The 24,967-nt window shown below is 40.3% G+C and overlaps 1 protein-coding gene across 13 annotated transcripts in view; it reads right to left on the reverse strand.

Annotated features, from left to right (window-relative positions):
- The window catches only part of LOC309665580 (uncharacterized protein), a 205,490-nt gene that overhangs the window by 45,892 nt on the left and 134,631 nt on the right, over window positions 1-24,967 (reverse strand). Inside the window, exon 4 of one of the 13 annotated variants that reach the window (XR_014266536.1) lies at window positions 10,394-10,765. The exons of 11 other annotated variants lie outside the window; for them this stretch is intronic. Coding sequence is in view for 1 of the 2 variants with exons in the window: in XM_082472216.1 (XP_082328342.1) it covers window positions 24,688-24,705 (18 nt within the window). In the remaining variant the exon portion in view is untranslated. Of the gene's footprint in view, window positions 1-10,393; window positions 10,766-18,724; window positions 24,706-24,967 lie in introns of those variants that run through there. One more of the 13 variants, XM_082472216.1, reaches the window with a different exon arrangement.

Here is a 24,967-nt window from a genome sequence, read left to right on the forward strand (position 1 = left end):
TATTTATTTTATCTTCATTCTATAATCTATTTATTTGAACTGGATTTATGTAATCTTCACAAGACTCTGAACAGCCTTCATCACTTCTGTGCTCTTCTACAGGAACCAGCCTCTCACAAGACCACAAGCTGGTTCTTCATCCCTGTGAGCACAGAATTCATGTGAGCTTTGGATGCGTAAAGCTTGCTCACAGCCTTCCTTGACCTGATCTCCTCTTTGGCCAGAACTACACAGATATCCTTCTGGCCCTTCTTAGCAGCATCTTTCAGAGATAGTTTTAGTTTTTCTACTTCTCTTTGAATGTTCCATATTTGCCTGTCAGCAACTCTCATTTCTTTTCTTAATCAATATGCAAAAATTGGTTGCATTTCTATATACTAACAACAAACTATCTGAAAAAGAAATAAAGAAAACAATCCCATTTAATAGCATCAAAAAGAATAAAAATACTTAGGAATAAACTTAACCAAAGAGGTGAAAGATCTGTATACTGAAAAGTATAAAACATTGATGTAAGGTATTGAAGACACAAACAAATAAAAAGATATTCTATGTTCATGGGCTGGAAGAATTAATATTGTTAAAATGTCCATACTACTGAAATCAATCTACAGATTTAATGCAGTCCCTACCAAGATTTTAATGACATTTTAAAAACAGAAATAGAAAAAGAAATCCTGAAATTTGTGTGGAACCACATGAGAGACCCTGAATAACCAAAGCGATCTTGAGAAAGAAGAACAAAAGCAGGATGCACACTTACAGGTTTCAAGCTATATTACCTATAGTAATCAAAACAGTATGGTACTGGCATTAAAAGCAGACACACAGACCAGTGGAACAGAACTGAGAACCCAAAAATAAACTCATGCATTTACGTCAACCAGTATTTGTCAAGGGAGCTAAGAATACTCAGAGAATAAGATAGTCTCTTCAATAATGAAACTACACCCTTACCTTACACTACTCACAAAAAATAACTTGAAATGGATTAAGACTTAAATGTAATATCTGAAACTACAGAAGTCCTATAAGAAAAAATGGAGGTAAGCTCTTTAACATTGGTCTTGGCAATAATCTTCTTGGGTTTGACACCTAAAGCACAAGCAACAAAAGCAAAAATAAAAGAGTGGGACTATATCAAACTAAAAAGCCTCTGCACAGCAAAAGAAATAATTAATAATATGAAAAGGCAACCTACAGAATGGGAGAAATATTTGCAAACCATATATCTGATAAGGGGTTAATATCCAAAATATAGTAGAAGTTCATACAACTGAATAGCAAAAAAAAACCCCAAACCAAAACTAAAACCCCAAATAACCTAATTAAATATAGTCAAAGGATCTGAATAGGCATTTTACCAAAGAAGATATACAAATGGCCAACAGGTACATGGAAAGGTACTCAACATCATTAATCATCAGGGAAATGCAAATCAAATCCACAGTGAGATATCACCTCACACCTGTTAGAATGGCTATCATCAAAAAGACAAGAGATAACAAGTATTGGTAAGGATGTGGACGAAAGGGATCCCCTGTGCATTGTTGGTGGGAGTGTAAACTGGTGCAGTATGGGAGAGTACAAAGTTTCCTCAAAAAATTAAAAATAGAACTATCATATGATACAGAAATTCCACTTTCGGGTACATGTCCAAAGGAAATGAAATCACTATCTCGAAGAGATATCTCTACTCCATGTTCAAAGCAGTGTTATTCACAATAGCCAAGGTATGGAAGCAACATAAGTGTCTGTCAATGGATGAATGGAAAAAAAAATGTAATATAGATAGATAGATAGACAAATAGATACAGATATATATAATGGAATATTATTCAGCCATAAAAAGAAGGAAATCATGCCATTTGCAACAACATGGATGAAAGTTGAGGGTATTATGCTCAGTGAATAAGTCAGAAAAAGATAAATACTATATGAGCTCACATATATGTAGAGCCTTAAAAAAAAACAAACTCATAAAAACAGAGATTGGTGGTTGGCAGGGATTGAGGGAGGTGGGATGGGATGGATGAAGGTGGTCAAAGGATACAAATTTCCAGTTTTGTAATGAATGATTTCTGGGGATCTAACGTACAGCAGGATGACAAAACAGTACTGTATTGTATACTTGAAAGTTTCTGAGAGTCAGTCTTTAAAGTTCTACACACACACACACACACACACACACACACATACACACACACACACACACACACACACACACACAAGGTAACTATGTGAGGTGATGGATGTGTTAACCAACCTTATTGGTATAATCATTTTGAAATATACACATATATCAAATCAAATCATCACAAATGTACACCTTAAACTTACACATTATATGTCAGTTATATCACAATAAAAATGGTAAAAAATTCAAGCAAATGTGAACAAGGAAAAAAAGAAAACAATAATAATAAGGCAAGAAAGCAGGAGATATGTTCCATATAAGTCTGTAATTCTTCCAGGACAAAGGGACAGAAGCCAGAGAACTTCCCCTTCCTTTCCCCTACTGTGACACAAATAAAATATTATAATTTATCTCCTCTAGGAGACCAGAGAATTGCTGTCTCCACAGGAACTGGATTCCCCACTAATCTCTGAGACTGTACATTTTTGTAACTATTCTGAACAAATCATTGAATTAATTTCCTTACAAGAAAACTAAATTACTAATATTACCAAAATGTTCTCCCTCACTGGAAAATTCCCTTGATTCTAATGTTTGGGTTTATATGACTCCATTTGGAGTTGGTTTTAGGAGACATGACTTTTTTTTTAAAGGAAATATTCAGTACTAAAGTTGGTCTAAGTGTTCTACTCCCTGTAGGCCAATATAAGCATTATTTTTTTGTTCTTGAGTTCTCCCTCTCATATTTTTTTCACACTCTGCTTTCATAGTGTTACTTTCCATGTAACATTTTTCATGTTTAAAAAAGTTTACAGGGGGTCCTTGGGAAGATGGCGGAAGAGTAAGACGCGGAGATCACCTTCCTTCCCACAGATACAGTAGAAATACATCTACACGTGGAACTGCTCCTACAGAACACCCACTGAACGCTGGCAGAAAACGTCCGACCTCCAAAAAGGCAAGAAACTCCCCCCGTACTTGGGTAGGGCAAAAGAAAAAAGAAATAACAGAGACAAAAGAATAGGGACGGCACCTGCACTAGTGGGAGGGAGCCGTGAAGGAGGAAAGATTTCCACGCACTAGGAAGCCCCTTCGCGGGCGGAGACTGCGGGTGGCAGAGGGGGGAAGCTTCGGAGCCACGGAGGAGAGCGCAGCCACAGGGGTGCGGAGGGCAAAGCGGAGAGGTTCCCGCACGGAGGCTCGGCGCCGAGCAGCACTCTCCAGCCCGAGAGGCTTGTCTGCTCACCCGCCGGGGCGGGCGGGGCTGGGAGCTGAGGCTCGGCTTTGGTCGGATCGCAGGGAGAGGACTGAGGCTGGCGGCGTGAACACAGCCTGAAGGGATTAGCGCACAACAGCTGGCTGGGAGGGAGACCGGGAAAAAGTCTGCAGCTGCCGAAGAGGCAAGGGACTTTTTCTTGCCTCTTTGTTTCGCGGCGCGCAAGGAGAGGGGATTCAGAGCGCCGCCTAAACGAACTCCAGAGAAGGGCGCGAGCCGCGGCGATCACCGCAGACCCCACAGCAACAGGGGCGCAGAGGAAAAAAACGGAGAGACTCCCGCACAGAGGCTCGGCGCCGAGCAGCACTCACCAGCCCGAGAGGCTTGGCTGCTCGGCGGGCGGGGCTGGGAGCTGAGGCTCGGGTTTCGGTTTCGGTTGGATCGCAGGGAGAGGACTGGGGCTGGCGGCGTGAACACAGCCTGAAGGGGTTAGCGCACCACAGCTGGCTGGGAGGGAGACCGGGAAAAAGTCTGCAGCTGCCGAAGAGGCAAGAGACTTTTTCTTGCCTCTTTGTTTCGCGGCGCGCAAGGAGAGGGGATTCAGAGTGCCGCCTAAACGAACTCCAGAGAAAGGCGTGAGCCGCGGCGATCAGCACGGACCCCAGAGACGGGCGTGAGACGCTGGGGCTGCTGCTGCCGCCTCCAAAAAGCCTGTGTGTGAGCACAAGTCACTCTCCACATCGCCCCTCCCGGGAGCCTGTGCAGCCCGCCACTGCCAGGGTCCCGTGATCCGGGGACAAGTTCCCCGGGAGAACGCACTGCCCGCCTCAGGCTGGTGCAACGTCACGCCGGCCTCGGCCGCCGCAGGCTCACCCCGCCTCCTCTGTACACCTCCCTCCCCGCGGCCTGAGGGAGCCAGAGCCCCCGAAGCAGCTGCTCCTTTAACCCCGTCCTGTCTGTGCGGGGAATAGACGCCCTCAGGCGACCTACACGCAGAGGCGGGTCCAAATCCAAAGCTGAACCCCAGGAACTGTGCGAACAGGGAAGATAAGGGGAAATCTCTCCCAGCAACCTTAGAAGCAGCGGATTAAAACTCCACAAACAACTTGATGTGCCTGCATCTGGTGAATACCTGAATAGACAACGAATCATCCCAAATTCAGGAGGTGGACTTTGGGAGCAGGATATATTAATTTTTCCCCTTTTCCTTTATTTGTGAGTGTATATGTATATGCTTCTGGGTGCGATTTTGTCTGTATAGCTTTGCTTTACAATAGCTTTATTTTACTTCACTATATTATAGCCTCTTTCTTTCTTTCTTTCTTTCTTTCTATTTTTTCTCCCTTTTACTCTGAGCCGTGTGGACGAAAGGCTCTTGGTACTCCAGCCAGGCATCAGGGCCGTGCCTCTGAAGTGGGAGAGCCAACTTCAGGACACTGGTCCACAAGAGACCTCCCAGCTCCACGTAATACCAAACGGCAAAAATCTCTCAGAGATCTCCATCTCAACATCAAGACCCAGCTTCACTCAACGACCAACAAGCTACAGTGCTGGACACCATATGCCAAACAACTAGCAAGACAGGAACACAGCCCCATCCATTAGCAGAGAGGCTGCCTAAAAACATAATAAGGCCACAGACACCCCAAAATACACCACCAGACGTGGACGTGCCCACCAGAAAGACAAGAGCCAACCTCATCCACCAGAGCTCAGGCACTAGTTCCCTCCACCAGGAAGCCTACACAACCCACTGAACCAACCTTAGCCACTGGGGACAGATACCAAAAACAACAGGAACTACGAACCTGCAGCCTGTGAAAAGGAGACCCCAAACACAGTAAGATAAGCAAAATGAGACGACAGAAAAACACACAGCAGATGAAGGAGCAGGGTCAGAACATACCAGACTTAACAAATGAAGAGGAAATAGGTAGTCTACCTGAAAAAGAATTCAGAATAATGATAGTAAGGATGATCCAAAATCTTGGAAATAGAATAGACAAAATGCAAGAAACATTTAACAAGGACGTAGAAGAACTAAAGAGGAACCAAGCAATGATGAAAACCACAATAAATGAAATTAAAAATACTCTAGATGGGATCAATAGCAGAATAACTGAGGCAGAAGAAAGGATAAGTGACCTGGAAGATAAAATGGTGGAAATAACTACTGCAGAGCAGGATAAAGAAAAAAGAATGAAAAGAACTGAGGACAGTCTCAGAGACCTCTGGGACAACATTAAACGCGCCAACATTCGAATTATAGGGGTCCCAGAAGAAGAAGAGAAAAAGAAAGGGACTGAGAAGATATTTGAAGAGATTATAGTTGAAAACTTCCCTAATATGGGAAAGGAAATAGTTAATCAAGTCCTAGAAGCACAGAGAGTCCCATACAGGATAAACCCAAGGAGAAACACACCAAGACACATATTAATCAAACTATCAAAAATTAAATATAAGGAAAACATATTAAAGGCAGCAAGGGAAAAAAAACAAATAACACACAAGGGAATCCCCATAAGGTTAACATCTGATCTTTCAGCAGAAACTCTGCAAGCCAGAAGGGAGTGGCAGGATATACTTAAAGTGATGAAGGAGAAAAACCTGCAACCAAGATTACACTACCCAGCAAGGATCTCATTCAGATTCGATGGAGAAATTAAAACCTTTACAGACAAGCAAAAGCTGAGAGAGTTCAGCACCACCAAACCAGCTTTACAACAAATGCTAAAGGAACTTCTCTAGGCAAGAAACACAAGAGAAGGAAAACACCTACAATAACAAACCCAAAACATTTAAGAAAATGGGAATAGGAACATACATATCGATAATTACCTTGAATGTAAATGGATTAAATGCTCCCACCAAAAGACACAGGCTGGCTGAATGGATACAAAAACAAGACCCATATATATGCTGTCTACAAGAGACCCACTTCAGACCTAGAGACACATATAGACTGAAAGTGAGGGGATGGAAAAAGATATTCCATGCAAATGGAAATCAAAAAAAAGCTGGAGTAGCAATTCTCATATCAGACAAAATAGACTTTAAAATAAAGACTATTACAAGAGACAAAGAAGGACACTATATAATGATCAAGGGATCGATACAAGAGGAAGGTATAACAATTGTAAATATTTATGCACCCAACATAGGAGCACCTCAATACATAAGGCAAATACTAACAGCCATAAAAGGGGAAATCGACAGCAACACAATCATAGTAGGGGACTTTAACACCCCACTCTCACCAATGGACAGATCATCCAAAATGAAAATAAATAAGGAAACACAAGCTTTAAATGATACATTAAACAAGATAGACTTAATTGATATTTATAGGACATTCCATCCAAAAACAACAGAATACACATTTTTCCCAAGTGCTCATGGAACATTCTCCAGGATAGATCATATCTTGGGTCACAAATCAAGCCTTGGTAAACTTAAGAAAATTGAAATCGTATCAAGTATCTTTTCCGACCACAACGCTATGAGACTAGATATCAATTACAGGAGAAGACCTGTAAAAAATACAAACACATGGAGGCTACACAATACATTACTTAATAACGAAGTGATCACTGAAGAAATCAAAGGGGAAATCAAAAAATACCTAGAAACAAATGACAATGGAGATACGACGACCCAAAACCTATGGGACGCAGCAAAAGCAGTGCTAAGAGGGAAGTTTATAGCAATACAAGCCTACCTCAAGAAACAGGAAACATCTCGAATAAACAACCTAACCTTGCACCTAAAGCAATTAGAGAAAGAAGAACAAAAAAACCCCAAAGCCAGCAGAAGGAAAGAAATTATAAAGATCAGGTCAGAAATAAATGAAAAAGAAATGAAAGAAACAATAGCAAAAATCAATGAAACTAAAAGCTGGTTCTTTGAGAAGATAAACAAAATTGATAAACCATTAGCTAGACTCATCAAGAGAAAAAGGGAGAAGACTCAGATCAATAGAATTAGAAATGAAAAAGGAGAAGTAACCACTGACACTGCAGAAATACAAAAGATCATGAGAGATTACTACAAGCAACTCTATGCCAATAAAATGGACAACCTGGAAGAAATGGACAGATTCTTAGAAATGCACAAACTGCCGAGACTGAACCAGGAAGAAATAGAAAATATGAACAGACCAATCACAAGCACTGAAATTGAAACTGTGATTAAAAACCTTCCAACAAACAAAAGCCCAGGACCAGATGGCTTCACAGGTGAATTCTATCAAACATTTAGAGAAGAGCTAACACCTATCCTTCTCAAACTCTTCCAAAATATTGCAGAGGGAGGAACACTCCCAAACTCATTCTACGAGGCCACCATCACCCTGATACCAAAACCAGACAAAGATGTCACAAAGAAAGAAAACTACAGGCCAATATCACTGATGAACATAGATGCAAAAATCCTCAACAAAATACTAGCAAACAGAATCCAACAGCACATTAAAAGGATCATACACCATGATCAAGTGGGGTTTATCCCAGGAATGCAAGGATTCTTCAATATACGCAAATCAATCAATGTGATACATCATATTAACAAACTGAAGGAGAAAAACCATATGATCATCTCAATAGATGCAGAGAAAGCTTTCGACAAAATTCAACACCCATTTATGATAAAAGCCCTGCAGAAAGTAGGCATAGAGGGAACTTTCCTCAACATAATAAAGGCCATATATGACAAACCCACAGCCAACATTGTCCTCAATGGTGAAAAACTGAAACCATTTCCACTAAGATCAGGAACAAGACAAGGTTGCCCACTCTCACCACTATTATTCAACATAGTTTTGGAAGTGTTAGCCACAGCAATCAGAGAAGACAAAGAAATAAAAGGAATCCAAATCGGAAAAGAAGAAGTAAAGCTGTCACTATTTGCAGATGACATGATACTATACATAGAGAATCCTAAAGATGCTACCAGAAAACTCCTAGCGCTAATCAATGAATTTGGTAAAGTAGCAGGATACAAAATTAATGCACAGAAATCTCTTGCATTTCTATACACTAATGACGAAAAATCTGAAAGTGAAATTAAGAAAACACTCCCATTTACCATTGCAACAAAAAGAATAAAATATCTAGGAATAAACCTACCTAAGGAGACAAAAGACCTGTATGCAGAAAATTATAAGACACTGATGAAAGAAATTAAAGATGATACAAATAGATGGAGAGATATACCATGTTCCTGGATTGGAAGAATCAACATTGTGAAAATGACTCTACTACCCAAAGCAATCTACAGATTCAATGCAATGCCTATCAAACTACCACTGGCATTTTTCACAGAACTAGAACAAAAAATTTCACAATTTGTATGGAAACACAAAAGACCCCGAATAGCCAAAGCAATCTTGAGAACGAAAAATGGAGCTGGGGGAATCAGGCTCCCTGACTTCAGACTATATTACAAAGCTTCAGTAATCAAGACAGTTTGGTACTGGCACAAAAACAGAAATATAGATCAATGGAACAGGATAGAAAGCCCAGAGATAAACCCACACACATATGGGCACCTTATTTTTGATAAAGGAGGCAAGCATATACAGTGGAGAAAAGACAGCCTCTTCAATAAGTGGTGCTGGGAAAATTGGACAGGTACATGTAAAAGTATGAAAATAGAACACTCCCTGACACCATGCACAAAAATAAACTCAAAATGGATTAAAGACCTAAGTGTAAGGGCAGACACTATCAAACTCTTAGAGGAAAACATAGGCAGAACACTCTATGACATACATCACAGCAAGATTCTTTTTGACCCAGCTCCCAGAGAAATGGAAACAAGAACACAAATAAACAAATGGGACCTAATGAAACTTAAAAGCTTTTGCACAGCAAAGGAAACCATAAACAAGACCAAAAGACAACCATCAGAATGGGAGAAAATATTTGCAAATGAAGCAACTGACAAAGGATTAATCTCCAAGATTTACAAGCAGCTCATGCAGCTCAATAACAAAAAAACGAACAACCCAATCCAAAAATGGGCCGAAGACCTAAATAGACATTTCTCCAAAGAAGATATACAGATGGCCTACAGACACATGAAAGAATGCTCAACATCATTAATCATTAGAGAAATGCAAATCAAAACTACAATGAGATATCATCTCACACCGGTCAGAATGGCCATCATCAAAAAATCTAGAAACAATAAATGCTGGAGAGGGTGTGGAGGAAAGGGAACACTCTTGCACTGTTGGTGGGAATGTAAATTGATACAGCCACTATGGAGAACAGTATGGAGGTTCCTTAAAAAACTACAAATAGAACTACCATACGACCCAGCAATCCCACTACTGGGCATATACCCTGAGAAAACCATAGGTCAAAAAGAGTCATGTACCAAAATGTTCATTGCAGCTCTATTTACAATAGCCAGGACATGGAAGCAATCTAAATGTCCATCGACAGATGAATGGATAAAGAAGATGTGGCACATATATACAATGGAATATTACTCAGCCATAAAAAGAAATGAAATGGAGGTATTTGTAATGAGGTGGATGGAGTTAGAGTCTGTCATACAGAGTGAAGTAAGTCAGAAAGAGAAAAACAAATACAGTATGCTAACACATATATACGGAATCTAAGGGGAAAAAAAAAAAAAAAAAAAAAAAAGAGGCCATGAAGAACCTAGTGGCAAGACGGGAATAAAGACACAGACCTACTAGAGAATGGACTTGAGGATATGGGGAGGGGGTGGGGTGAGATGTGACAGGGTAAGAGAGTGTCATGGACATATATACACCACCAAATGTAAAATAGATAACTAGTGGGAAGCAGCCGCATAGCACAGGGAGATCAGCTCGGTGCTTTGTGACCATCTAGAGGGATGGGATGGGGAGGGTGGGAGGGAGGGAGATGCAAGAGGGAAGAGAAATGGGAACATATTGTATATGTATAACTGATTCACTTTGTTATAAAGCAGAAGCTAACACACCATTGTAAGGCAATTATACTTCAATAAAGATGTTAAAAAAAAAAAAAAAAAAAAAAAAAAAAAAAGTTTACAGACTTTTCAAGATAAATGCTGTGCCCCCCTCCCCACAAATACAAACCCTGGGACTCAGATGGCTCATTTGGGGTTAACTTCTCAGCACCATACAGAAAGCCAAAGTTTTACAAACAGCCTCTGGCTTTACAGTCTTATCTGAGCACATTACAGGAAATCGAGCTTGCAGATACTTAAAGCCTCTCATGCCCCCACACCCCCATCCCCGTCTTCGTCTACTGGAGCTGCCGTAACAAATATCACAGACTGTGTGACTTAAGCAACAGGAGTTTATTTTCTCAGAGTTTTGGAGACAGAGTAGTCCAAAATCAAGGTTCCGGTTCCTCTGAGAGCTCTCTCCTGGCTTGTAGATGGCTGCCTTCGTGCTGCGTTCGCACATGGGGAAGAGAGAAAGAGAATGAGCTCTCTGGTATTGCTTCTTATTAGGACACTAATTCTCTTGGATGGATTAGGGCTCCATCCACCTTTATGACCTGACTTAACTTTAATTACTTCCTTATTCCAATTATAGGCACATTGGGGATTAGGCCTTCAACATATGACTTTGGGGGGACACGATTCTGTCTATAGCATCCCCCCAAAACACTATAAAGTTAAAATGGACAAAAACCCACAACAGATGTCCATTTCTTTAAGTCAATTACCCAGGGGCAGAAATTCACTATAAAAAAGAATTAGCAAGTTATATCATCCACCACTACTCCTTCTGCCACTCAGTAGGTTGAAAACAATTTCAATTTCTCTTGTGTTTCAAAGCACTTTAGGAGAATTCTTTTGCTATGTCGAGTCTAACTCTACAACCTTGGCACCTGACACTGCCTGGGAACTTCAGAATAGGCTAGATAGGCTCCTTCTACCCACAAAGCACACTTTCCTCTCCATTGGAACAGCTAGAAACCTCTTCATGAGACAAGATCTGTCCTTGGGTGCCTGCCATTTTCTCTCTCTTCTGTGGGGGCCAGAGTGTGCCATGCTTCTTTCTCCCGGGCTGAAGTTTCCCCTTTCATCTTTCCTGCAATGGTTCTCGATGTTGGAGGCCATCTGATCCCTCTGCAAAGTGCTAACCAAGAGCTGGCTACCTGGTCCACCACAACCACTGCTCCTTGGCCTCTCAGCTCTGTGTAACATATTGGTCGCCAGCCTCTTCTGGCAGGCATGGTGGCAGCCTTGCCTCCCTCTGTGTGGGCTGCCTTGCAGGCAGAGCTGTAATAGGCTTGGGTTTAGGAGGAGTTCTCCATCTTGGTGTGATCACCGCAGAGTGCCGGTGCCTGGTGTGGATACAGGCAGTGCCACTGGATGCCTGCAAACGCCCCATCTTCTATAATCCTCCTGTCTGCAAGGGCAGAAGCCTCCAGGGAGCTGAGAAAATCTGAACCCCTGAGATGTGATTGGATGATGAGAGAGTCTGGCTGTCTTTCACTCCTTCTTCCAGGCTAAAGGGAACTGCCTGTTGGGGCTTTTCCTTTGATGTCTTGAATGGGGTTGCTCACAGAACCAACAGTGTCATCAGTCCTCTTTCACTGTAATTCTGTGGACCTTCTTCTCCCCCGCATTGGGGGATATAAACCTATGCTCAGGATATGGTAGTTAGAATGTGTTGGGTCACTACTAGACCCTTCTCTGAAAAGTGCACACTATAAAGGAGCAGGAAGCATGAAGAAATATGAGAACTTACAATGGAAAGATGCTTTCATTCTTCTTCTTACTGCTTCTATACAAACACACACATACACACTCAACAGTTTCTATCTCCACCATCAAATTAGTCTCATATCTTTCCTTCTTTCTTCCTTTCCTCCCTCTTCTCTTCTCTCCCTCCTTCTCACCCTCCTTCCCTCTCTCTCCTTCCTTCCTTTCTTATTTCCTTCTTTCCTCCCTCCTTTCCTTCCTCCTTTCCTTCCTTCCATGGCCTCAGACCAATCACCAAGTGCTTGCTCTACATGCTATAATCTACTTGCTTTGAATAAGTTTTACTAAAATTATACCCACACAAAAATGGTTGATGCCAAGTGTTGAACCAAATGTTGAGCCAAGAATTAAAATGCAGTCAGTTAAAGAAGCACCTTAAGTGGACATTTCCCGAATTCAATGTTTTCTTTCTTTTTAAAGCCACACATTACTTTTTTTTTTTATATCTTTATTGGAGTATAATTGCTTTACAATGATGTGTTAGTTTCTGCTGTACAACAAAGTGAAGCAGCTATATATATACATACATCCCCATATCCCCTCCCTCTGGAGCCTCCCTCCTACCCTCCCTATCCCACCCCTTCTATGTCATCATAAACCATCAAGCTGATCTCCCTGTACTATGCAGCAGCTTCCCACTAGCCATCCATTTTACATTTGGTAGTGTATATATGTCAGTGCTACTCTCTCACTTCGTCCCAGCTTCCCCTTCCCCCCCATGACCTCAAGTCCGTTCTCTACATCTGCGTCTTTATTCCTGCCCTGTCACTAGGTTCATCATTACCTTTTTTTTAGACTCCATATATGTGCATTAGCATCCGGTATTTGTTTTTCTCTTTCTGACTTACTTCACTCTGTATGACAGACTCTAGGTCCATCCACCTCATTACAAATAACAATTTCGTTGCCTTTTATGGCTGAGTAATATTCCATTGCATATATGTGCCACATCTTCTTTATCCATTCGTCTGTTGATGGGCATTTAGGTTGCTTCCATGTCCTGGCTATTTTAAATAGTGCTACAATGAACATTGTGGTACATGTATATTTTTGAGTTATGGTATTCTCAGGGTATATGTCCAGTAGTGGGATTTCTGGGTCATATGGTAATTCTATTTTTAGTTTTTTAAGGAACGTCCATACTGTTCTCTATAGTGGCTGCATCAGTTTACATTCCCACCAACAGTGCAAGAGGGTTCCCTTGTCTCCACACCCTCTCCAGCATTTGTTGTTCGTAGATTTTCTGATGATGCCCATTCTAACTGGTGTGAGGTGATACCTCATTGTAGTTTTGATTTGCATTTCTCTAATGATTAGTGATGTTGAGCATCTTTTCATGTGTTTGTTGGCAATCTGTATGTCTACTTTGGAGAAATGTCTATTTAGGTCTTCTGCCCATTTTTGGATTGGGTTGTTTGTTTTTGTGATATTGAGCTGCATGAGCTGCTTGTATATTTTGGAGACTAATCCTTTTCAGGATTATTTTCTCTCATTCTGAGGGTTGTCTTTTCATCTTGTTTGGATTGGAAGAACCAACATTGTGAAAATGACTATACTACCCAAAGCAATCTACAGATTCAATACAATCCCTATCAAATTACCAATTGCATTTTTCACAGAACTAGAGCAAACAATTTTATAATTTGTATGGAAACACAAAAGACCCCGAATTGCCAAAGCAATCTTGAGAAAGAAAAACGGAGCTGGAGGAATCAGGCTCCCTGACTTCAGACTATACTACAAAGCTACAGTAATCAAGACAGTATGGTACTGGCACAAAAACAGAAATATAGATCAATGGAACAGGATAGAAAGCCCAGAGATAAACCCATGCACATATGATCACCTTATCTTTGACAACGGAGGCAAGAATATACAATGAAGAAAAGATAGCCTCTTCAATAAGTGGTGCTGGGAAAAATGGACAGCTACATGTAAAAGAATGAAATTAGAACACTCCCTAACACCATACACAAAAATAAACTCAAAATGGATTAAAGACCTAAATGTAAGGTCAGACGCTATCAAACTCTTAGAGGAAAACATAGGTAGAACACTCTATGACATAAATCACAGCAAGATCCTTTTTGACCCACCTCCTAGAGAAATGGAAATAAAAAGAAAAATAAACAAATGGGACCTAATGAAACTTAAAAGCTTTTGCACAGCAAAGGAAGCCACACATTACTTTTAAATTGAGTCTAGTGCCTGCACGTGGTTTAATGGGCTCTGAGTCCTTCAGCCTGGGTGGAATTCAGCTCCACCACTTCTAACTCTATGACCTTGAACAAAAGGCTATTATTTCTTCACCTCTGAAAATGGTGATAATAATGCAATCTCATTAAGCTACTGTGAGGATAATATTAATCAACACATATAAAGCAGTTATAAAAGGACCTGACATCTCTCAAGTGTTTAACAAATATTATCTATTATCATTAAGTTAGTCTTAAGTTTTTATTGAATACCTATTATGTGCCTAGAACTTTGCTAGGCAAGTGAGGTGTGGGAACAAACTAATTATTGTTGAATGACCTTTCTTACTGAATTGATTGACTGGGTAGATGTTTCAGAGCCCTACGAACAAGGCCTTGCAGGGCACCCATTGTGTATGCCAACTGTGAGGCATGTGACACCAGAGTTTGAGATGCCATTGTCATGACTAGTAGCTGTCATCTTGAGCATCTGTGATTTCTTCCAATTTCATTTGACTCCTTATGAAAACCTGATAGAGACCACTGTGCAATAATCTTCCTCATGAAGCAACACTGGGATGTACTTATAAAGAATAATGGACTTGAATATATCCACACCTTCCCATTATTTTCAAGGACAGCCTTGATTCCTTCCATCTTTTCAAGTTATGGCCAGGAGGAAGATCACTTCACCCAGCCTGCTCAAAGTGTACCCCTTGTGCACTGGTATAGGTAAGTAGGAAAGCAATAAATGCCTGTTGAATGAAACTATTAGGCTCCCAGGCCAACTGAGGTAACACATTTTCAAACACACCAAGATATTGCTTCTGTGTCCCATCACTCCCCCAGGTAGATGGCTCACATGCTTGCTGCCTTCTCTGGTAGAAATCCTCTTGCATTCCCTCAGTGACTGCCTCAATACACAGCAAGAAGTGCAGTCCAGGCAGTATTCAGGCCCAACCTTGGTTCTGCTCAGAAACAATCCCACCAGCACACCTGCTACCTCCTCACTGGTATCAGCTCATCAGAACGACTGCTTACCAGTAGGTCATTGGTCTCTCAAGGGTTTGGAAAAATGAATAGTAACTTCTTCTTCTTTTTTTTTTGCTTTAAAATTAAATTCTCCACTTTTTATTTTTTTAATTTTTTTTAAGATTACAAACCAGTTACTTTATGTTACTACCTTGTGTTTTTACAATTTTTTTGAATGAAAGATTCTTGAAATTCTATAGTTCTTCACAATTTTCAAAAGTTTCACATAGATTTCATATAATCCCATAACAACCCTTTTTTTGCCCCTACCCCTATATTGTCCCTCCCCCCTTCCCTCTCCCCTCTGGTAATCACTAGTTTGTTCTCTCTATCTGTGAGTCAGCTTCTTTTTTTGTTTTATTCACTAGTTTGTTGTATTTTTTAGATTCCACATATACGTGATGTCATACAGTATTTGTCTTTCTCTGTTTGACTACTTAGTTTCTTATTTCAAAATATTTGGGACTCTTGGTCAGAGAATCATGTTGAAACATGTTTTGACAGAGCCTCTCTATGCAATTACCCTTCCTTCCCACTGAAACAAGCATTCCTCACATATGCTGAGTTCTGCAGATTCACAGAGCACTTCAAAATCAGTTATTTCATCTTCACAACCACCATGTACCTTAAGCAAGATATATATATCAATAATAATAATAATAATATTAATAATAAAAACTTTTATTGAGAGCTTCCTTGGTGCCAGTTACTGCACCAAATGCTTTATATGGATTAGCTTAGTTGTCATAACAACAACTCTGATTATTCCTGTTAAAAGATGAGGAAACCAAAGCTCAGGGAAAGTAAGTGACTTGTCCATTTTACAGACCCAGAACCAGGCTCCCCAAGGCCCTTTCTAAGGCACCATGCTGTTTCTCAGCGTCTCCAAGTCACCCATGGGGTCTGAGACCACTTTGGTGCTACTCTGGGGGCTCACTGTCCCAGCCTAGAAGAAGTCAGTCGCAGTGGTCCATCAGTTGTGCCTGCAGGCCATGGTTTGTGCACACACACAAAGATATCTCATAACCAAAGGCAAAGGGCATGATCCTAGTTGGAAATGACTAAGGGATCCTTTGCCTCTGAGGCGAGAGCTCAAATCTACAACTAGTAGCGCCAGTTCCACTGGAGTGCTGTCTACATAATGCAAACCATGGTATTTGGCAATGGCTCTTAAACTTGGCACACTCCACACTCCTCCTGGACCCAAGAGATAACATAACCAAATGTTTTCTGGGGTTGTAAGAAATGAGTGTTTTGCAGGTAGGAAGAAATACAAACATCATCCCTATGGGAGCTCGCTCCATCCAATCCCAAGGGCAAAATCGCTCACTCTCTGCCGGCCCTTCGAAAGGTTAAATGTGAGCAAGGGCCCAGATAAATGGTCACAATGCAAACAAAGTCATGTAAATAAATGCATCTCTGATCGACGCAGGCTGGTGATGCCAAATATGCCATCTGCACCATTTCTCATGATGAGATTAGTTTTTTTTTTCCTGCATGTCCCAAGCAGTGAGAAGATGACCATCCTTATGCAGACCAAGGCATGCCTCATTTGACACTCTTGGAAATTTTTTTAAAATTTCAGATCCACAGAGAATCAGTAGCATTTGTGTTTTTCTAGGTAAGGTTGAAGTTGGAAGAAAGAAATCTCACTAGAAAGTAACAGGGCACATGTCCAGGGCCTGAGAAGGTACTTGCCATGTACTGTGATTTTCAGAGGTTCTAGTTACATCTGCAATCTGAGATTCCTCACCTTGCGCACTCACTCATTCACTTGACAAAAGCATTATTTGCATCTAATTATGTTTAGAGTAGTGTTAGGCATTATGGATGCAAAGGTAAGTAAAATATGGTGCTTGCCTTAGAGGGACATTCCTTGTGCTATGAGAATTTGCTTGGCATGATTTATGGATAACTTCTTGAAAAATAAAAATTAAGAGCCTGTACTCAGAATCACATGTAGAGCTTCTTATAAACACAAATGACCAGGTTTTTCTCTTCCAATTACTAATCTATCTAAGGTAGGACTTGGGCATCTGTTTTATTTAAAAAAATGAAACAAAAATGAAACTTCTAGGTCAAAAGTCAGCAAACATTTTCTGCAAAGAACCAAATAGTAAAATTTTCAGTCTTGTGGGTCGTACAGTTGCAACTCTTCACCCCTGCCATTGCAGCCTGGAAGCAGCTACAGACAATTTGAGAATACGAGGGTGTGGCTGTGTTCCAGTAGAACTTTATTATTACAAAAACAGGCAGCATGCTGGATTTAGCCTGTGGGCTATAGTTTTCCACCTCTCATTCTAGATGATTCTTACGGGCAATAGCCTTAAGATCTGCTTGTCTAGAAAATATTGAGACTTTGGAGGGTGTGTGACAGGCACTGCCATAGATATGAAATGGAGTAATGCTGCTTTTCCCATCTACATCACAGTACAGAAAACTATATTTTTAGCATTCCTTCAATCCAGTCTTTGTAGGCTTACATTGAATCTGATCAGACACTTTTCAAAGATCTATACTTAAGTGCCATTCTCGCTGGAGGTAGGGAGTTTTACTAGATACACAGTTTAAACCAAGAAATCAATCTACTTACATTCTAAGTTTTTCTAAGATCGGAAAAAAAAATAGATATTTTTGTAATTATTAGCTGTATCACTGCATCTTATGGTCTGGAATAGAAAAAAATATATATCTCCTGGAAGAAAGTTCTTAAATTTAAAGAATAGGTCTAAGCTCTCAATTTATACATTTTTATATTTGATAGACAAGGAAAACAAACAAACTTTTGAATATAAACTCTTTGATGTTATTTCAGTTCTAAGATCTTGAAATACTCTTAGTGTTTATTAAAGGGCAAATTCACTTCAAGAAATATTTGAAATAACAGCTTTGGAGCTAGTATTCCAACTCTTGCATAATACACAATTTTGTGGGAGAAACAACAACAAAAATACCTATAGTGTGAGTGATAGTTGCTATAGTAGGGGGATCACAGCTATAGGGGTGAATAGTTCTTCTTGAGTGGGAATAGGGTGGAGGATGTGGAAGGAGGAGAGAACACCAGGGGAGTTCAGGAAAAGCCATAGAGATGAAGAGGCATTTGAGTTGGTCACTGAAGGATAAGTAGGAGCTCTCCATGCAGGCAAAGGGCAAAGGAGGGAGTGTTCTTTCAGCGAGGACACAGTGAAAGGAAAAGCACTTCTGTTTAAGGAGTGATGTCTAGGCTACTCTGACTTGAGTCCAAGGTGTCTGGAGATGATGGATGAAAAGGAAAAAACATAGCCTGGGGGGTGGTCTGGGGTCAGAGAGTGAAGGCACGGTTGATAATGCTAAAGTTTTGGGATTTCTTTTAATAGGCCAGGGGAAACCGTTTGTTTACATTTTAAAGCAAGGAACTGACCTAAGGTTATACTGGGCTAAGAGCAGACTGGGCCTTGAGCCTGTCAAAATGTTCATAATTTGCCCCCAAAACAGGGGTGGTGGAATCTTTCCCCAGGAAGTTAAACAAATTCCCCAAATGCCAGGATCCTAGGGAAATGTATCCAGGGAGCAGGCCCTTATCCCCCCACTCCCTCTAGGACAGGGCGGGGTACCCACTTGGGCCCAGGGCTCAGCTCTGTTGCCTACCTCACTGATAGCCACGCATGGAGAAAAATGTTACAAAGCAAGGAAAACAAGTAAACCAACCAAAAAAAACAACAACAACAACAAACCTCTTCTGTACTCTGAGAAAGAGACTTTTTAAACACAACACTCTTTCCTGTTAGAAAGACAGAAGCTGTGGTCCTTGCTCTCTGTACATTCAAGCCCACTCACCTCCACAAATGTAGGCAGTTTGTGGATAAAAATGCATTCGCGGGCTTCCCTGGCGGCACAGTGGTTGAGAATCCGCCTGCCAATGCAGGGGACGCGGGTTCGAGCCCTGGTCTGGGAAGACCCCACGTGCCGCGGAGCAACTAGGCCCGTGAGCCACAATAACTGAGCCTGCGCGGCTGGAGCCTGTGCTCCGCAACAAGAGAGGCCGCGACAGTGAGAGGCCCGCGCACCGCGATGAAGAGTGGCCCCCGCTTGCCGCAACTGGAGAAAGCCCTCGCACAGAAACGAAGATCCGACACAGCCAAACATAAATAAATAAATAAATAAATAAATAAATAAATAAATAAATAAATAAATAAATAAAAATGCATTCGCCACCAATGCTTCTGTCAGGCACAGGCTTCACTGTTTTTCAACCAAAGTTTTTAACACCCTCATTAACATAACATGCCCTTAGCTGGAGGTGTGATGCAAACACTCCACTGTCCAGTGGTGTCTTAAATAAATACTTTTGTTCTCTTGACTATCTATCCTGCCCGTGTTTAGCCCCCGAGTCAGAAGCCGATGGCTCCCCATTTCCCCTCTGCACGCAGCACCTTTAGCTCCTTCAGCGGGCAGCAGCACCCCCACCTTTCCGAGGGCCTCCATCACTCTCTGTACGTCCTTCACTCTCCATCTCAGAGGAGTCATGGCACTCAAAGAGGCTGCCAAAGCAGCGACCCCTCTGCTGAGAACGAGGGCCAGGTGAGCAAAGTTCTGAGTGGAAACCTGCACAACCCTGGCAGGCAGGCAGGCAGGCAGGCAGGCACTTAATTAGGGCTTTTAAAGAGATTCTTCCAATGAGCATTCATCGACCATTTGCTGTGCCTGCTACAAAATCCTAACAAGGCTCAGCAGCAATAAGAATCTGCTCTGCAGTGTCCACTGCTTTATCACGGAAGCCAAGAGGTTTTTCTAAAAACATGCAAAGGGAAGAATAAAATCCTTCCAGGCCACATTTAGCACCAGGGTCAGCAGTGTAGTCTCAGCAGAGGAAAAACAACGGGTCCTGGGCCAGAGAGCAAGCTGCTGGTCTAAGGAGAGACAAGACCCACAGAAGTATGTGCTCACTTGACTTTATTTCTGGTCATAAAACAGCCGATTACTTTACTAGGATAAAACAGCAATTTTTTTCTAGTCTGCTTTCACAATCATCTTTCTTCCCTGTTTCTAAAATTGATTTCATTCCCATTTAGCTATGAGCCAAACACAGCCCTCAGTCCACTGTTTCCCAGTTCATTTTCCATCATGTCATTTTATTTCAGCTTTAGAACCCAAATCCTTGTTTACATGTAAATAACTCAGTGTGATTTCCACTTATTTAAAAACAAATAAGAAGAGACCACTAATCATCAATTGTTTTACCATTTACAGCAAAAGATCCTATTCCCATTGATCATTTTTCATTATTAAAACATCATTTTTAGCTCTTTTTCTCTCAAGGACTGGGTTTGGATAATTGAGCTTTGAAGAAAGATTGTAAACTTTTTGGATATAAATTGAGGGGAAAAACCTGAAATGTTAAGTACTAAGTTGTAGTCCTCTATTGCCCTTATCTTTAATAATGGAAATACAATTTAGTGCACCATGCAAAAGAACATCCTTATATTTTTCAATTGCAAGTGTCCAATTATGCACAAGGGTCAAGGCAAAATTGATCTGAAGGAGCTCAATTTTAAAATCATTAAAAAAAAATCAGGACAAAGGATGCCGTAGTATTAAGCTAAAATGTTTAAAAACGAAAAGTATTATGCATGCCGCATGGCGGAAGATCAGATTTTTGTTAATGCAAGTTTTAAATGCTGATTAATCCTCTCGAGAGTCAGTTTCCCAAAGCATTGGACTGTATTCAAGTCTTTTTCAAAACGGCACATCACTTCCATTATTCTGAATATTAATTGAACAACATTATAACTAAGGATACAAAGCAAGATTTAAAACATGATTACAGCTGTCAGTGCTTACATCTAAATAAGTCATTGGAAATTCAAGCTTAGAAGAAAAAAATGGTGTAAATCAGTCTTAGAACAGTGAAGCTCTCTCTTAGCTTTTTCAAAAATGAATTTGCTGTTTAGGACTCGAGAAAGCTTCACCTGTGACTTGGTCTTAATATATTTATCTGGGCAATTCTCAATCAGAAATCAGAGTTATGTTTTGACTTGAAATTTGGGACAATGTCAAGGACATTTTCTTTGTGGGAGAAGGAAAGGAAGAGCCAAAGAATATTATTAGTTCATAGAATTTTCCCATTTCCTTATTTTATATTTCTGTTTCAGTCTCTTGTCTATACTCAAAAATCAAAGAATTAACCAAATTTAAGCAAATAAGATATTACTATGGTTTCAAAACAACTCATTAAGCTCAGAGTCAAGCAATGGCAAGTAACTAATGATTTATTTTCACAATCATCAATTGTCTAAATTCAACTTCTTTTATCTCCCAAATCCAGTTTGGGGATAGCTAAAATCCCCATTTCCCCACCAGAAGCAGTGTAAAATATTGGCTTCTATTACAACCTTGGGGAATTTTAGTTTAGTTTTGTTTTGTTTCCTTAAATGGTTGCTGCGTATTCGAGTGATAGCTCTTTGTTCAAAAGGATGCAAAAGCCACTCTCACATCTAATTCTAGTGAGATAAATGACATTATGAAGGGAATATTAAAAATTTACAGCCCTTTTTACTAAGTTTATTTGTCAGCCAAACATGCTGAATATTGCATAGCACACACACAAAAGCATGCCATCCTGACGATGAAAAAGATATGAGCAAATAATGATGCAGTGATAACAAGTCTGATGGAGTTTGCATATCTCTGTTGCTGTTTGGCATGTCATTTAATTGCATTGCGCCAAACCAGCAGAATCACACAATATGTTAGTGTAAAGGGTCCACAGTTTAAGCGGAAAATCTAGAAGTGTTAACTATACACTGTCTAATTATACAACCCTACTGTCCCGGAATGTGATTTCAGAAACCATTTCTGACATATGGGAAAAGGGTAGAACAGCTGGTCATTAAGGTTTTCTCAAGACTATTTAGCAACACACTTGAATGTAATTAAAGTGAGACACTAAATACTGCACTTGTGGTACAATGTATTTTTAATTTTTATGGCATGTGGTAAAAGTAAATAGATGCAAAGCATTCAAGTTTCTCCATTCGGCATCCAGCTTGTCAAAGATGCAGTGACTGTTTGGCTGATTGCAAGCCGGGTCCTGGTGTAAGTCACAGACATCCATTTGGGATGTTTAAGGCTGTCTTAAAGGGACTGAATTCGGGCAATATTCAGAGGGACGTCTAATTGGAATCCCCGACAATTCATGAGATGAATTCGTTCATTTATTTATTCATTCATTCATCAAACGCGACCTGGAATAATTTTAGATGATAAAGACATTAGCCCTGCCCCGAGTTGCCCACAGCTTATGATGCTTAAAATACAGAGTGATGCAAGATGATTAAAGGGTACTATGGGAGCCCCAAGAAGGGGCATCTGGCCCAAACCGGTGATGTCCAGCAAAGCCTCCTAAATTGGAATCATCTTAGGCAAGTAGAAAATATGGGAGAGAGGGATAAGATGTAGAGCAGGACCATCTAAGCAGAGGGAGCAGATTATGCAAAGGCTTGGAAATGAGAATATTGTATAATAAGAATATAATCTTTACATTTATTGAACACTTACAACATCCTGGCACTGGGCTAAGTCCTTCACACATATTATCTCATTTAATCCTCACAGAAGCACTGTGTGGTAAGTACTGTGGTCTATACTTTACAGATGAGGAAACTAACAGAATAGTTCATGGCAAAGCAGTTTATGGGTGACTGAACCAGGATTCAAACCCAGGTTTGTCTGAGTCCCAAATCAAACTTTTCTCCATATTGCCTTTCCCCAACTGACAGAAAAACAGCATGTCTATTTAGTTTTTAAAGAACTTAGTGTATAAACTCATTAGTCCTTATTAAAGCCCTATGATTAAGAGAAAGGAAAAGACAAGCTACAGAGTGGGAGAAAATATTTGCAAATCACATGTCTAATAAAGGACTTATATCCAGAATATATAAAGAACACTCAAAACTCAACAGTAAGAAAATAAATCACCCAATTAAGTAGCTGAGCAAAAGATTTGACAGACACTTCTACAAAGAAAAAATATAATGTTAATTAAGCACATGAAAAAATGCTTACCGTCATTAGCCATTAGGGAAATGCAAATTAAAACTACAAAAAAATACCATTACATTCCTACTAGAATGGCTAAAATAATAAAAATCATGACAATACCAAGTGCTATCAAAGATGTGGAGCAACTGGAACTCCTACACATTGCTGATGGGAGTGCAAGATCGTACAGCCACTCTGGAAAATTTTGGCAGTTTCTTATAAAGTTAAACATACACTTACCATATGATCCAGCAAATCTACTTCTAGGTATTTACCTCAGAGAAATGAAAATCTATGTGAATATTTAGAGCAGGATTATTCATAACCTTTGAAAACTAGAAACAATACAAATGTCCTTCAACAAATGAATTGTCAAACTATGTCACATCTGTACAATGGAATGCTGCTCAGCCATGAAAAGGAGTGAACTAGTATACACAACCAACATGGATGAATGTCAAAGGCAATATGTTGAAGAAAGGAGACAGTCTCACACACTCTATGACATTCTGAAAAAGGAAATCTTATAGGAACAGTTGTCATGGGTTAAGAGTTGGGGGATAGTTTGACTACAAAGGGAATTTTTAGGGGAAGGAAACTTTTCTGTATCCTGGTTGTGGTTGTGGGTATATAAATGTATGCATCAAGACTCACAGAACTACACACCAAAAATACAGTCAATTTTACTGCATAAAATTTTTTTAAAAACCCTATGAGGTAGATGTCTTAGTTTGGGTTCCCCAAAAACAAACCCTGAGATAAGAAATTAAGGACTAGGAATTTATTTGCAAAGTGAGTCCAGGAATCGTAAGTGAAGAAATGGGGAAAGTGAGACAGAGAAGGGAGAAAAGTAAAAAAAAGTTGCATTATTGAGTGGGTTTCCATGGTGGGCGGCTTCAGCTCAATCACACTGAGAATCTTCTGAGAAACCATGTGGAGTATGTCTCAGAATTGCTCTACCTGTAGTCATCTTCCATTTGGTTGGGGCTGAAGTTGCCCTTGGAGCATAAACTCTTATGCTTCTAGGTTGTGTAAGTGCCTTTGAATGCCCTTAGGCAAAGAAGAAGAAAGACCTAGGTCCTTGAGGTGGGACGATGTCACCTGCCTATTGCAGCTGCTCGTGAATTCTGGTGGGCTGAGGAGTAAGGCAAGTCAATCGACAGCATCTGCTAATGAGGTATTAGTAATAGATGCTCTATACATTTGGTTTTGCAATAAAGTGGGGGAAATTTGTCAGATGATTAAAATAAATATATGCAATGTTGATAATAAGAACTCTAGTCATTTGGGAAAATACTTACAATATGCCAGGTACCACCTTAGACTTGCCAGACTTCTCCTTATTCTATCATCTAATTCTTCCTACAGCCCTATGAGATAAACATCAATACCCCCACTTTACAAGCAAGGAAACTGAGGCTCAAAGCATTTAAGTAGCTTCCCCAAGTATGCACACATGCACACACACACACACACACACACACACAAACTGAGTGATAAGATCAACTTAGAAGCCCATAGTTTTTCCATCATGCTTGGTCGGTGCCTACTTTGATTTATGTTGATACACAACATTACAGAAGATATAATAATTCTGAGAAAACAATGCATAGCATGAGGAATTATGAATTG

The sequence above is a fragment of the Balaenoptera physalus genome, assembly GCF_965194825.1.
Source record: "Balaenoptera physalus genome assembly, chromosome: 1".
Lineage (NCBI taxonomy): Eukaryota > Metazoa > Chordata > Mammalia > Artiodactyla > Balaenopteridae > Balaenoptera > Balaenoptera physalus.